Raw genomic sequence first — 15,234 nt, 5'->3', positions numbered from 1 at the left:
CCGTACCAATCAGCCAAGGTCCAAATCTATTCTACATCTCTTCCCTCTCTCTAGTTTCGCCGGAAGTGTTGATGAATCTCTCAAAGAGGAAAGGAAAAAGAAACGGATTGATTTGGTTGTTATAGGCGCCGGAGTCCACCTGGGAACACGAAGCTTTCCCTTCCCGATCAACCCGTTCTTCCGCCGGAATCGAAACCGGGACGAAGCTCTACATCTCCAATTTGGATTACGGTGTCATGAACGATGACATCAAGGTATCAAAAATCGTTCCTTTTTTCTCAACTCTGTTAGATTCTTTGCGTTAGGGATTGTTGTCTGAATTTGAGACCGAAGCATATACTCTCTGCAACTTGGAACTGATATGATCCTGTTTGTTTGTTTCGTATTTAGGAACTGTTTTCTGAAGTTGGTGAGCTTAAACGCTACACAGTACACTTCGACAGGAGTGGAAGATCAAAGGTAAACTGAGATCGTACTTCTTGTCCTCTGTTTTTGAGTCCTGGAGATTAAATGTTGTGAACTACTTATACTATTAGGGAACTGCTGAAGTAGTATACTCTCGGCGCGGTGATGCAATAGCAGCTGTGAAGAAGTACAATGATGTTCAGCTGGATGGGAAACCCATGAAGATAGAGATTGTGGGCACTAATCTTCAGACCCAGTCTGCTAGACCAGGGAATCCAAACTTTTATAGTGGTTCAAGGCGGTAAGTATTTATATACTGTTTCATTATGTAAAATCTTTCTCTATGTTGTGGGGTATATATATTGAAAAGTCTGTTTATTGTTGGGTTAGCAGAGGAGGACAAGGGAGAGGTGGTCAACAACAACGTGGTGGTAGTGGAGGAGGAGGCCGTGGTAGAGGTGGTGGCAGGCGTCCTGGCAAGGGCCCAGCAGAGAAGGTATCTGCTGAAGATCTTGATGCGGATCTTGATAAGTACCACGCAGCAGATATGGAGACAAACTGAGGCTGCTCTTCTCAAACCGCGAGTGCGATGATTGAGAAAGAGAGGATAGAAAACTTTTTGCCTGCTAATTAGCCTCCATGGCTGTGTGTTGTTGATTTGTTTTTATTACAAGTGACCCTTTAGATTTGCGAATCTGTGTTTAGACTCTGTTATTGTTGTCTTATCTTAATAGTTAATACCTCGAGTAAAAAAAGGCAGAGGAAGGGAAAAGAGTTTCATCATCAGATCAGAGAGCATATGCTGATGGCAAAAGGACTTTCACAAGCGGTGTGTTTTGAATGTTTCAGAATCAAATCTTTCCAGTTTTTAAATGTTTTAACGAGACTTAGGCTCAACACGTCGCCGTTTAGATGATATGTGCTTTCAAAATTATTATTTCTTATAACGTAGTCGTCGTTTCCCTAACCATCGACACGTCATCGTCCACAAGCTGAGCAAGTTTATTTGTCTAGAGACGAAGCACAAATACTCAATTGGTTAAACCCTAACCGGAAAATCTCTCCGCCGTATCTCTCTCTTCTGTCATGGCGTTCTTCGACCTAAACATACCGTACAGCTACCCGTCCCAATCAGGCGGGAAGGAAGTCGCCGTCGCCGTCGCAAACAAACTCCGCGTAAAGCTCGCCACGAAAGCCATGGAGCTAGGCTACGTCGGAATCGCGCATAACCATTCGATCGGAGGCGTAATGACGGAGAAGGACTCTTGCACGATCCCTCTTCTCACTCTCGGATCTCTCATCAAAGCCGCTCCGCGATTATCATCATCCGTCGCGTTCCATCGCGACTTGCTCGGCGTCCCTCGATCCACTCCGTTTCGGCAGTACACGCGCGTCACCGTCAAGTTAGAGAGCAAGGCTCAGTGCCTGGGGTTGAACTCCGGGAATCCGGTTCTGAAGAGCTATGATATCGTTGCCGTTAGGCCGATGAATCAGTACGTCTTCGATCAAGCTTGTACGAAAGCTGAGGTGTTTAGATTTTCTAAGTCTCTCTGTGTGATTGAGGTTTATTGTTGAGTCCGTGATGATTCTTATCTTAAGCTTGTACGTTGTAGGTTGATATCATCTCGATTGATTTCTCTAATTTGCCGTTTCGATTGATGCATCCCACGGTTAAAGCTGCTATTAAGGTTTGTGATTCACCCATTGTTTCCTGTTACAAGAGTCTCTGTGTGTATCTCATTGTGTCTTTTTTTTTAATATGAGTAGCGAGGAGTTTACTTTGAGATCAAGTACTCTGATCTCTTAAAGGATGCGGAGAAGAGAAGGCAAGTTATATCCAATGCTCAGGTGAGAAACTCTTGATGCATCAAGCTACAGTTTTCACATTCTATATTTGTGATGGATTGGATTATTATATGCTTAGTTGATGATTATGTTATACTTTTAGTTACTATATTATGTTATATGCTTATATGTTCTTGTTTTATACTGAGTTGATGATTATGTTAAGAGTTTTCTTGTTATATGTTTATACGTTCTTGTGATATGGCATTACTAGTTACTGGTGGATTGGACTAAAGGGAAGAATCTGATTATTTCGAGTGGTTCTCCTTCAGTCACTGAACTTAGAGGCCCAAACGATGTTATCAACCTCATGTCTTTGCTTGGACTCTCTACTGAAAGAGCCAGAGCTGCAGTTTCAAAAAACTGTAGGTGTGTATTCAATTCTTCTAGCAGTTGAGATTGATATTTATTGTCGTTTGAGGTTGAATTTTTATATTTGCTTTCAGGAATATGATAGCCAAGATTTTAAAGAAGAAGCGGTTTCACAAAGAAGCTGTCAAGGTTGAGTTACTTTCTTCTAGTGACACCTTTGGTCTCGAACAGCCTCCGTCTGGAGATTTCATGAAATGGGATCCCATCTCAAGTGGCGAAGGTGACATGCTCTTGGAAGATCTCGCAAAGGCTTTTGATGCCACCACACGTGCTGTGGCGCACAAATCCTCTAAGGCGATTGATATCACCTCTGATCGTAAAGACTTGTCATCACATGGTTTCCGGCTCACTGATATTCTAGGAAGTGAACCTTCGACTCAGCCACCTTCAGCTAAGATGATTGACGACGCACTGGTGCACTGTAAGAGTCAAGTTTCTGATGCATGTATGGCTGATTCAGATATACCTTCATCTGTTGATAATCGTCTGGAAAACGAAACCATTAGCCAAATTGAGATATCTGAAGATGACAACAAAGTGGAACCTACAACTATTGTCCCCCTGAGGAAATGCAGTACCAGCCAGGGACAGGGGCTTTTGGTGCAAGATCAAGCAGCTGCATCCTTTACACTGATAAGATGCACAAAGTCTGATGCAGCTTCTGATGGCAACATGCAGACTGACTTGGAGTCAGAAGATAAATCAATGTCGCCATCAAAAAGCGGCCACGGAGTCTCACAAAGTCCTGTTGAAAAATTAAACATGGAAACTATTCTTGTTCATGATGAAGTCTTATTGGACAGAGTCAGCAAAGAAGAAGTTATTTCTGGTCATGCTAAGATTGAGCACTCTGTATCAATTGATGGCGATGAGATGGAAATCGATGGTTCTTTGGAAGCAAATCATGACCAGTACATGGAGGTGACAGTGGAAGACCAGAAGCATGAAACAGGTGACAGTAATATAAATCTTTCTAACTTATCCTCCTCGGAGGCTACTGATTTGCTAAGAAATTCAGACAACTCTCTCAGTCCAGAGGCGGCTGGACAAGAAGACCATGACCAAGTACCAAGCTTAGACTCCAGTGAGGCAGAGCTTGGGGAAGAACCAGCAGTTCCATACAACAACACCATTGAAATATCAATGGAAGACAAGAAAGAAAGCGAGAGAGAAATTGAAACTAATCAACAAGCCCATGTTCAGTCCTCTGAAAGAAACAATGCTAGAAACTCAGGTATGGATCTAAATTTCATCATTTGGAAACCTTAACGCAAGGTTTGGACTAAGCTTCAGTCTAATGTTATCTTAATCTATTTGTCATAAAATGCAGGAAAGATACGAGCTAAGAGGAGTAGAACTCGATTAACCCAGCTACAACCTTTGAAGCCTTTTCTACTTCATCGTTTCAAACAAATCAGTAAAAGACGAAAACATAGAAGAGGTTGAGTATTGTCTTAAACCCTAGCGAAGTTTTGCTCATTTAATTTAAACCCACACAAGAATTTTTTAATTTATTTCTGAAAGATTATAGTTGGCTTCTTCGTGTACTCGTGCTTTAAAAACACTTTTGCTTAAAATAATAAAAAGAAATAAATAAAAGTGAAACACATGTTAAAGAGTGGAGAGTCGGTAAATCAACCGCCGGCCGCCGGAGGGCCTACATCTCTCTTCATAGCCTTTGCTAAAGAAGAAACACTGCTCAAGCTGTGGCTCATTTGGAAAAAAAAATACTAACATTCTCTTCTCTTATAAATAAGACAATGGGCAAATCTCTAAAATAGCACATTTCTAAGTTTATATTACAAAAATAACACTCAAAAACTAAAATGACCAAAATAACACCTTTCTAAGTTTATCCTTTGAAAATTTTAATTTTTTTATTTTTCAAAATTTGAAATCTTATCCCCAAAACCTCATTTTTCAACTCTAAACCCTAAACCCTAAACTCTAAACCCTAAACCATAAACCATAAACCCTAAACTCTAAACCCTAAACCCTAAACCCTAAATCCTAAACCCTAAACCCTAAACCCTAAAATCTAAACCCTAAACCCTAAACTCTAAACCCTAAACCCTAAACCCTAAATCCTAAACCCTATCTTTTAACTTTAAACCATAAGTTTGTGACTTTTGATAAAACATTAAGTGATATTTTTGTGATTTTTGACCTTGAGTGCTAGTTTGGAAACATAAACTTGATTTAGTGCTATTTTTGTCTTTTTCTCTAAGACAATTGGTGTTAGGTTGATTACTTTATTTTTGTTTATTGGAGTGGAACCTTCTTTGATTTCACAAGGATTTTATAAGGTGTTAATGTATGCTTACTTTTGGAGATTGCTAGTACTTAGTAGCACGATGAGTACTTAACGTGAGGGTAATGAAATCATCAGAGTAACATGACCATGTTTTTCAATGCTAAAAGTTATCATCTTTCCACTTTCTGATTATTTTTGTAAATCAAGTGGGTAAAAGATAATTCGGACCATTAAGGAACATAAGAAACTATGCATAAAACTATTTACGGGCCCCTAAGTAATAATGATACGGAATGAAATAATTTGTTATAGTTGGAAAAATGTGCTAATATTATTTTTCCATTTATAGAACCAACCAAATCCATTTGATGGCCATCCTCTGATCCAAATCCGGCGCTCAGTCTTCTTCCTAGAAAGTTCGCCCTAGAAGCTCCCAGGCCCGCCTCCCTAGGCGCCTCCGTTTGATGGTCTTCCTCCGATCCAAATCCGGCGCTCAGTCTTCTTCCTCCTGAAGAAGCTCGTTCTCCTCTTCCATAGCTTCAAAGGATAAAGCTCCTCCTCTGCTGCGGTCACGACCTCTACCAGATCCACCACCATTCACGATTCCTCCGATACCGTTTGAATCTCTCACTCTCACAGCGCCACCAGAGCCGCCAGACCCTCCAGATGCGACCTTCACCTTCGTTCTTCAAGTCTTAGATCTGGAGTCCCCTGCCTCAACCATGGTGTTGGGTACCACGAGTGGTGTTGCTCCTGGTGTATCCACGAGTAGAGAACTCTCTTCCACTTCCATCGTACGTTCAACTCTTCTTCTATGTACCTGCTTCTCCGACCTCTCTCTCCAGTCGTCTTGTGTAGAGGTTTCAATCTTCTCAGCCCTTGAACTTGTGAGTTTGGGTCATGTGTCATGCTCTGATTTGGAAAATTTAATGTTTTCCATGGCCATCAAAGTTCAAGGATTAGAATATCAACTAGAGTTTTATTTGTCAAACTCAGCCATAAGGGCCTTGTTGGTTTCTCTGCAAGATATTTGTGTGGACATGAGTGTATTGGTACTGTTGCTAGCTGTTCTCAAGCCTCTCTCTCTCCAGTACGCAGCATTGCGAAGTCTTGAGGACTGGACTTTGGATGTTGATATATTGGTAGTGGTTTGTTTTGTGGATACAGCTGTGCGCAATGTTTACAACTCGGATGCGTTCCACCGTCTAGCTTCAGAGTTCAGGGTTCACCTAGCCCAGAACTTACTTTCAGTGTCAGCATACGGGGTTCAGCTAGCCCATAGCCGGTCTCAATCGCAAGGAAAAGCCAAGGAAGCAAACAAAGTACTTTTTCTCCATCGAGATCGGGTCAGACAAGCACCAAGGAGCCATCCCGATGCGGCCTGGAACAAAGACAAATCAACATCAGGATTGGGATGGATCTTCTCGGGTTCAGGTCAGGAAACTCCAATCCATGGATCTACGGTCGAAAGCTTCATCAGCTCACCCCTTATTGCAGAGGCCATCACGATTCGATCGACACTTAGCATGGCGCTAACCTTGGAGTTCTCTACACTCAAGGTTCTCTCCGACAGTTTAACGCTCACAAGAGCTATCTCCGGCAACATCCAATCAAAAGAAATCATCGGAATTGTGAAAGGCATCCGAGCGATCTCCTCTGGTTTTGCAACAATTTCTTTCTATCATGTTTCTAAATCGGACAACTTTGTTGCCGATGGTTTAGCAAAAAGGCTCTCCAAGCCCATTTCTCTTTGTAACGAACATCATGATTTGGGCCATCGTTTTGGGCTTATCTCTTTTTCTTAGTTTGCTAATGAATTATTCAGTGACAAAAAAAAAAAGAACCAACCAAACATCAACCTCTGTCTCTTTTTTTGTTGCCTAAATTCACATACGCAGGTTACTGGATACAACATCGACGTTAATATGAATCATACACATTTTGTTTTTATACAAACTAAAATCAGATTACATGCTCGTTCTAATGTTTCTATATTTATTTATTTATAGAAAACAAAAAAAAATTGAATGATATGATATGATCTTTTCCTTCCAAGTAGATTGATTCGAACTATGATCCTTCTATTTCAAGAGAATCACTAGACCAAGATTCACTCAGTTAAAATTGTATATAGTGATACTGTTTTCATCTTGTTTTGCCTTAACCTATCCACTAAACCATTTTATCTCAACTATATGAGAACATAGAGTCGGAAGTGTCGATCTCCCTCCATGCAATGACAAGAAGATTACCAAAGTGGTTCTATTCCGTTCTTTCCGAAAAATTTCTGGCCAGTCAAACAGATTATTCAGCAAAGATCTCGAACAAAAATATATAATACTTTAATTTATTATTCTTATTTACAAAGAAAACACACATAACCTACATGAGTTTAGCAACATGGAGAAATCTTTCAAGCCAAAACAAATGAAAGTACCATATAAACATATACTAAGAAAGAGAAAAACATAAATATAATTCTAAGGACTAATTAAGGAAGTGATTAGCAGAGAAAGAATCAAGAAAAGATGCCCACGTGTCAATATCTCCAACCACGGCTTCAATAACATCAACTTGTTCTTGTTGTGAAATCTCATCATTCCTTGCAAATCTCCCCCTTATTCTTGGCCTACTGTCCGCTAATGTCTTCCTGCATTCATACTAATTGAAAAATATATGTATTAAATCCGTCTCAAAACCAAGGTGATGGGTTAGATTATGTATTTATATCGTTTAGCTGGATGAAGTAACTAATAGGAGACTCTAATTCTTTCCTAGTGTTTTCGATATTGAGGACCTTCTCATTATAAAAATAAACAATGGGGGAAATAAACTTATGGCAACCTTGGAGCTTCATTGTCTATCTCAAAATATTCCTTAAGACCAAATATGATGTGACACTACATTAATTCTAATTCACATACTAATGAAATTAATATTTACGTTTGAAGATAAGATTAAAAGCATAGACAGTGTTACTTTTGAGGTGATAGTTATTGACATGATATGTTGAGCCTATTTGTTTTTTCTAGTCAACGAACCTTTTATTTCTTGAGACATCAACGAACCATTTAGTTTTGTATTAAAGGTAAATTCTTGTATTATTTAAATCTAATAAATTTGATTTTTAAAAGAGGCATATGAATGCTTGTTTTTTAAATTTATAGAATTAATTATTAGTTGATTAAGGGAGACAATTATAAGAAAATATATGCTTGATTTGAAATGAATGGGTTAGTTAGCATCAATAAGTGTGCAGGTGCATGTCACTGTTTCCATGGGACATAAAATACATGCATATTGAATATATAGGTGTTAAACTGTTCATACATCTCTCTAAGTGTTGAAAAACAATACGAATTGAAAAATAAATCCACTCATATAACGAAATAGATGCTACACACAATTAAGAGTAAACATATAAAAACAAATATAAAAATTTACCTTAATCCTCTTGTTGAAGTTCCTAAGGTTTCGTTTGCTACGATATTTCTCGATCTTCTCTTTCTTCTCCTCAGGACTATACTTATATGCTTTGCTCATTCCTTCTATTATTGCATTGCTCTCACTCAACACCGCACTGCTCTCTCTCCTGCTACTCCTCTACACACATACCAAAACGTTTGTTTGCTTTTTAAACTTACATAATATAGTAAAGTGCTTTTACCAAATAAAACCCCAAAACGTTCATTGTATTAGCTAGTAGTTCCGTCTACGTTTGCATCTTTTTATTGTCTCATAAAAATGTCAAAGTTGTCTTATGTAAACGCAGATATAGCAAGTGCGTTTGGAAACGATAGGAACATAGGTTCCAATTGTTACTTTTGTGTTTGTGTTCCTATCCTATAATATTCTAATCATCGCAACCAAAAGAAAAACACAAACGTAAACACGGAAAAGAAACACACAATCGGGGCTAATAGGTTTGAATTATCAAAATACGTCATGCAAGTATGTATATAATAATATTGCTTACGGGTAGATCTCCGGCGCTAAGGGCCCGTCTCACTGGCCCATCATGATCGTTAACGAAATCGTGGGCCGTCGTCGGTAAATTACCAAAAAAGCCATTATGGCTACTCACACTCCTCTGCATCACAAGACTCTCTCCGCCGCTCCCCATCGAGCTCGGCGAGTCGCAGCTGTTGCATCCACCGCCACCAGTGGTCATGCTGGAATCAAAGTAACCAAACCCTGAAACTGCCTCGGCCGTGACTAACGAGTGGTGGCTCATCATAAGAGGCGGCGGAGGTAGGAAGTAGTGAGGGTGATGATCATGCGGCAGAGGAGGAGCCAGTATGTTCTCGGAGTATAGGAAACCTGGACACGTGTCATCGGAGGCTATGGAGCTGCTGATATGTCCATACATGGTGTGGTTTTAGTTTCTTGTTGTGTTGTTTGTGTGAGTGAAAGTCGAAGTGGGTTTGGTTTCTATTTAAACAGAGGGAGGAGAAGACAAACTTGACGGTGACGTCATTTGTCGTCATATTTGGTCAACTGATTAACCGTTGACCTTTTTTTTTTGTAAACTACCGTTGACTTATTTTGACTGACTAAAATAAAAGGAATCTTTTTTTTTTTTTTTGAACTTAATAAAAGGAATCTTTAGTTATCGAAGAGTGAGTGTTGCTCCAAAAAAGATTGCCTTTTGTTTTCACGTCGCTTCTCTGTGGCTCCGAACGACACTTCAGTTCAGGTGCCGAGTAATGACCCTACTTATGGTTTAATGATATTAGATCATGATTAACCCGGGAATCTGGAGTTTTTAGCGGAAGTTAAGAAACTGTTCATTAACTTTTAACTAAAAAGGTTAAGAACCGGTTCTTAGGTTTTTTAGTTAAAAGTTAAGAAACAGTTTCTTAACTTCCGCTAAGAACCCCATCCAAAGAACTTCAGGTTAATCATGATTTTGTTCATCGACTTTTAGATGATAAGTTTGTTACAAATTATTTACTCAAATCACACTAAACAGGTGTAATTATGAAGTGTTCTGGAAACGACCATTGAACATGTTTAAGTCCATCCATTTTTTTTGGGTCGAAGTTTAAGTCCATCTATTATAAAAAAAGGTCTTTCCATCATTTTCTAAATCTTAGATTTTATTGAAAATAAATTTAAATCTGAATGAATTTGATAAATAATAAAAAAAATTTAAAACACATTATAACTCCATAATTTAAAATACATTATAACTCCATAGTTTGTCATTTAAAAAATATATAGCTTTTATACAGTAATCAAAATCAAACATAAATAGAAGTGCTATGGGAGCTTCTCTCACTCGTCGCTATTAAATTATTTTATTAATTTATTTGTGTCTAACCGGTAACCATCACAAGAACATAGGAAAAATATAGAAAAAACGGACAAAAATAAAATTATAGAAATGATGAAAAATAATTATTTTTTTGTCATATTTAGTAAGAGCAAATTTATTTTATATTTTTTACAATAAACGGAATGAGAACGAATAAAATGGAAAAACATATTTTCTATGAATGGTAATTTTTTAAAGAATATTAAAAACTGCATTGTTCCTCTTTATTCTTTAGTCACCATTCATAGCAAAAGTAAAATTAGATAATAGTATCGGGGTTTAAGAAAATTAAAAGTTTTTTGTTTGGGTAAAAGAAAACTAAAAGTTACGAACATTACTTGAAATATATTTATTTAAGAGGACATTTGGAGTCTTATACAGATTGTATCTTTTTATACGATCTATATTTGGAACTGATTGTGAACTTGTATAGTGTGTAATATATTGCTTTAACTAATATTTTTGTTTTTTCGTCATCAACTTAAACAAACTTGATTAAAATATGGAGATTCTGTGTCAATGTGAACATGATAAGACGGTTGATTCTAAGCAGCATGTGCAAAATTATCCGCCTTTTGTGTTCTGAGCATGGGAGATATTTTTGTTTTGTTTATCTTTGCACCTTTATTTCTGTTAGAATTATGTTTTTAGGATGCTATGTAATTACTTAAAATAATAAATGTTAAATATCATACTTAAGAACATTTTGTTTTATTATCAGTGATGTAGATGTTTTAAATGTTTGCTAAATTCTATGCTAAATTATTTGCTCGAGTGGAGATTTTGATCTATTGGTATTTTCCGTCGAATTCATGAAAATACGTAGAATATGTTTCGATCATTCCGGTTCAAAATTTATGCAAGAGAGGTTGGTCAAAGAAGTGAACTAGTACTGTTTTACATCTAATACCTCTTCTTTTTGGTAAAATCGAATACCTCTTTTACTGGTTAAGGTGGAACATATCACATCATAAATCATATGGGAACTTGGGTTATCTGCCATCCTCCCTAAAAAAAAATTATAATTAGTGTATCATAAACATGTCATATTTGTGACGATCCAAAACTAATCTCTAATTTTTAATAATTTTGATCCGCTTCTATTTCTAGTGACCACGCTTTGTTTCTTATGTTTTTCTGAAACTTTGTTTATTTGATGACTTTGAAAACCAAATTAAAAGAATACTTTTAAGTTTAAAGTTTTAAAATATACATTTCCAAAATAAAAGAACAAAATCCATGGACTTAGTGTAGCTATTTTGCTTTGGTTAAGCTATCAATTATATATGCAGACAAAATATTATATTAGGAAAATAGTCATTTTTAGAGTTCTCTAATCCGTAGACTCTTTTTACCTTTTTGTTAGGTTAACATGTTAGCTTAAATGTCATAATAACATTGTCTTACCCTTTCCAGAAAATGTTGTTTTAGATTTGAGTGTAAATTATGATTTAAACAATCTAACTTAACATCAAATAAAACTAATAAAGATTACATAATGACATTTTTGCAGGGGCATACCAATTATACCATTTTTTTTTATCTGGACATCAGGGCCGGGCCTGAAAATTGCCGGCCCAGAAGCAAAATATTTTTTTTTGCCCCTTACTTTTAAAAAAAAACATGAAAAACACTGAAAAGTGTAGAAAGGAGATTCGAACCTGGCCCCCATTAGATAATATAATGCATCATTTCCGCTAGACCAAATACCATCTTATGTATCTTTTGGCCCCTAAAATTAATAATTATAGTCCGGCCCTAAAGCAGATGCTTTATCTGACTCTATTCAGGCCCGGCCCTGCTGGACATTTTGAAGTTTTCACGCATATTTAGAAACATATCTTAAATTTTGATTATAAATATATTATTTTATAATTTAATATTTTCACAATTTTTAATCAATCAAAATTTAATAAACATAATTTTGTTTTTTTGAAGTTTACAATTTACCACTAATACCTAATAAAAATCATTAAAAGTATATTTTTTTGAAATAATTTTTTTTCTAACTCATAAATCATTATGAAATGGAGTAAATAATAAATAAAAGTAGTTAAACCAAAATATTCCAAGAGACCCAAACTAATCGTCATAACTTTCAATATATTCTTATCATTCAAAATATGTACAGTGGCCTGATTAAATCGTAGTGGGAGGATTATATATAAACCGTATATAATATATCGTGCAACATTCTTAATAGCAAATGAACAATGTACAGAAAAAATAAATAAATAAAAAAGACACAGCTTAACTTTTTAGCTCGAAACGTAGGAGAGACAAAAAGATGGTTAAAAGCATTATTTCACGCACACCCATGTGCGCAGCATACAAATCTACTTTATAACTTAATTAATCATACAGTTAATCAATACTGTACTAATTAAACTCAAAATCTTGATGTGCTTTGGTCGTGTTCACATCAATTGGGGGTTTGTCCGATCCAGCGAGGACCTAAATTCAAATGTAAATGATTTGGGTTAATATATTATAATTGTGTCACTATCAAATACTATTAACTAAATATATATACAAAATGAAACTTACAATATTCTAAACTTCAACATTTGAGCGATTCTTACCGAACCAAAAAACATTTCTGTAAATTTTTTTTTGAAGACCAACATTTGGGTAATTAAATTAAAAAAATATAAAAATCATAACAACCAGATAGATAACGATGTTCTGGTCCAGAGAATACATATCTTTTGGGGGAGAAAAACATGGTGTGATCAGAGGCGGAATCAGAATTGTTTTGAACATGTGGCATATAAACATTTTTGTATAAGAGATGTCTAAATTAAAGATGTTCAAGTAATTAATGAAAAATCACAAATTAGGGTGGGGCACATGCCACACCCTCTATTGCCTGTGATGCGTATCTTATTGGTGAGAAAATCACATATAGGATAAAAGTTTTCAGGTGAGAAAACGTGGTTGTTGAACCAGAAGGAAGGTGTGCTTGGTTGGCACACAAAGCTAAAAAGAGAGATTAAAGATGCAACCATGAGCTTGTAGATATCAATAGTCTGCGTTGAAGTAACTGATGATATAAACGCTGATATAGTCGATGATGCAAGAGATATGTTGGGTGGTGAAGACTATGTAGATTCAAGATGTTGAGCTGGAGTCGTAAAGAATTAGAGAGTAAATGTATATCTTGGAAAAAAAGACAAGAAAATAAATTTGAAGATCATGTTTATTTCTTAAAGAAAAGTAATTTGTGCACTTATAAAAAGAAAAGTTGTACTTATTATTATGAAAGATGTTCATATCCATGTTGTCTTGGATACGTAGCCTTGAAAATGTTTAGATAACTATAAAATAGGTACGATGTCGTCTGTATTCGACATAAACACATAGGTTAGTGATAGAGAAAGAGAATTTCTTGAAGATGTTTTTGGTCGTCATTAAATAGATGTTGAAATACGTGACGGAAGAGAGACATAAGTTGTATAGCTTAAAAATCTTTTAATAGCACTTGTTAGAATGTTAAAGCTGATTAACAGACCGTATAAAAGCTGATTAAGCAAATTTTGTAATAAATTGTTTAAGGCGGTTTTTAATAAAACAAAAAAATGTTTGCTTATATCCATTCTCTGTAATTTACCTTATGCATTACTACATTGTGTTTGCATATTGCACTTACAACAGATCCATGTTACATTCAATTTCGTTCTAGTAACCATTTTCTAAAATAAAATTCACTAGACCAAAATTTAAGTCGATCTAGTAACCATTTTACTCAGGAGACCAGCCGACATATTTATCTTGAGTGGTTTTATATATATTCGAATCAAACGTATATCCATGGTCTTTGCACGTTTGCCAGATTCTTGTTGGAATAAAAGCGATTTAAGCAACACATCGAAACAAATATCTCAAATATTTTTTACCTAACCCTAATGCAAACTGTATATTATTTTATAGATATTTTTTTTGGTAATCTTTTATAGATACTTTTACTTTACGATTTATTACAATCCAAGAATGTCATTCGAATAGTAGGAACACGTTTTAGTCGGTAACTAGATCGGCCTAATATCATCATTATACATCATCTCTCATTTAGTTGAGATCATAATAATTCCAGTCAAAGCCTCATCGTATCGACAGTTTTAGAATACATAATTTAGACACTCGCCACTTTATTTCGTTTTTAAATATATCTACATTTTGGATACTACAGGATGATATTGCTTTGATTTATCCAACTCCGACCCAGTTGAAGACTTGAAGTAATCCAAATTTAAACTAAACGTTTATGTTTTTTTTTGTTCTTTATATAAAATCTGACTGATCATATTTAAGTAGTTAAATAGAGGTGGCACAATTAATTGTTACATACTCTGTACTCTCGTTATTTGATATCTATTTGATCCGTAAAATTGAGTACTTGGCTTGACCAAATCGAATATCAAATGATCTATTTAAATTACTTATAAATAAGAAAATATCAAATATTTAAATAAAAATGATTATTTGGAATTGTTGGCTTGCTATTCATTTTTATTAATGAACAAAATATATTTCCTTTGTTTATAGTAAAATAACTTGTTTATATTTTATTTATAAGTGAATTAAAAATAAGTAATATATTTATATAATTTAGAGTTTTTCTTATATATTTTGTCTCACACAATAACTAAATAAATATAGAAAAAGCAATTAAGAAAATATTAATATAAACAATAATATTTTTATTTTGAAATTTTAACAAATTATCAAGTAGCTTACAAATGCTTATCAAGTAAATTGTAAGTAGTTTACAAGACAAGTACTTTACAAACCGTTATTTTCTTAGCAAATACTTAAAACTGTAAATATTTATTTTTGGGAAACCAAGTACAAGTCTAAATTTTACTATCCGTACAAGCTATTTGTCGAATACCAAAGTTTTCACAAGTAAAAGTTCGTTTATTCCTTTCATTGTTCTTCTCCATTTCATTCTGTATTTATAAAATGGTTTCATTGATATATGTATCTGAAGATTTATGTCCCTTCGAGATCACTATAAGTTAATCCTCTGAGTCGATCACTA

The 15,234-nt window shown here is 35.4% G+C and overlaps 3 protein-coding genes across 6 annotated transcripts in view; 2 read left to right on the top strand and 1 right to left on the bottom strand.

Moving 5' to 3' along the window:
* The window catches only part of LOC106357788 (THO complex subunit 4A-like), a 1,422-nt gene extending 231 nt beyond the window's left edge, over positions 1-1,191 (top strand). The window contains exons 1-5 of one of the 2 annotated variants that reach the window (XM_048746615.1): positions 1-18; positions 126-254; positions 391-459; positions 537-706; positions 799-1,191. The exon at positions 1-18 is cut by the window's left edge and continues 231 nt beyond it. In XM_048746615.1, coding sequence (XP_048602572.1) covers positions 1-18; positions 126-254; positions 391-459; positions 537-706; positions 799-967 — 555 coding nt within the window. In that variant the 3' untranslated portion in view covers positions 968-1,191. Of the gene's footprint in view, positions 19-125; positions 255-390; positions 460-536; positions 707-795 lie in introns of both variants that reach the window. The other variant, XM_048746614.1, reaches the window with a different exon arrangement.
* Positions 1,192-1,280: 89 nt separating this feature from the next.
* On the top strand, positions 1,281-4,169 carry LOC106347480 (protein GAMETOPHYTE DEFECTIVE 1-like). Of its 3 annotated transcripts, none has more exons than XR_007319013.1 (7): positions 1,281-1,932; positions 2,019-2,093; positions 2,173-2,253; positions 2,465-2,619; positions 2,697-3,574; positions 3,654-3,856; positions 3,953-4,169. XR_007319013.1 is itself a non-coding variant. In XM_013787014.3 (7 exons), exons 1-7 carry the CDS (start codon positions 1,492-1,494, stop codon positions 4,066-4,068), a joined length of 1,962 nt encoding a protein of 653 aa, XP_013642468.2. In that variant the 5' UTR covers positions 1,281-1,491; the 3' UTR covers positions 4,069-4,169. The 3 variants fall into 3 exon arrangements, 2 of the variants coding, with proteins under 2 accessions (XP_013642468.2, XP_013642467.2); XM_013787014.3 differs by having other exon boundaries at positions 3,641-3,856; XM_013787013.3 differs by having other exon boundaries at positions 2,697-3,856.
* A 3,023-nt stretch (positions 4,170-7,192) lies between these two features.
* Positions 7,193-9,509, bottom strand: LOC106351656 (zinc finger protein CONSTANS-LIKE 5-like). Its single transcript, XM_013791425.3, has 3 exons — positions 8,853-9,509; positions 8,321-8,479; positions 7,193-7,537 (listed from the first exon to the last, which is right to left on the bottom strand). Exons 1-3 carry the CDS (start codon positions 9,243-9,245, stop codon positions 7,364-7,366), a joined length of 726 nt encoding a protein of 241 aa, XP_013646879.2. The 5' UTR covers positions 9,246-9,509; the 3' UTR covers positions 7,193-7,363.
* Positions 9,510-15,234: the final 5,725 nt, after the last annotated feature.

The sequence above is a fragment of the Brassica napus genome, chromosome C2, assembly GCF_020379485.1.
Source record: "Brassica napus cultivar Da-Ae chromosome C2, Da-Ae, whole genome shotgun sequence".
Classification (NCBI taxonomy): domain Eukaryota; kingdom Viridiplantae; phylum Streptophyta; class Magnoliopsida; order Brassicales; family Brassicaceae; genus Brassica; species Brassica napus.
Note: the sequence above shows the minus strand (reverse complement) of the source record. Positions and strands in the feature narration are given on the sequence as shown.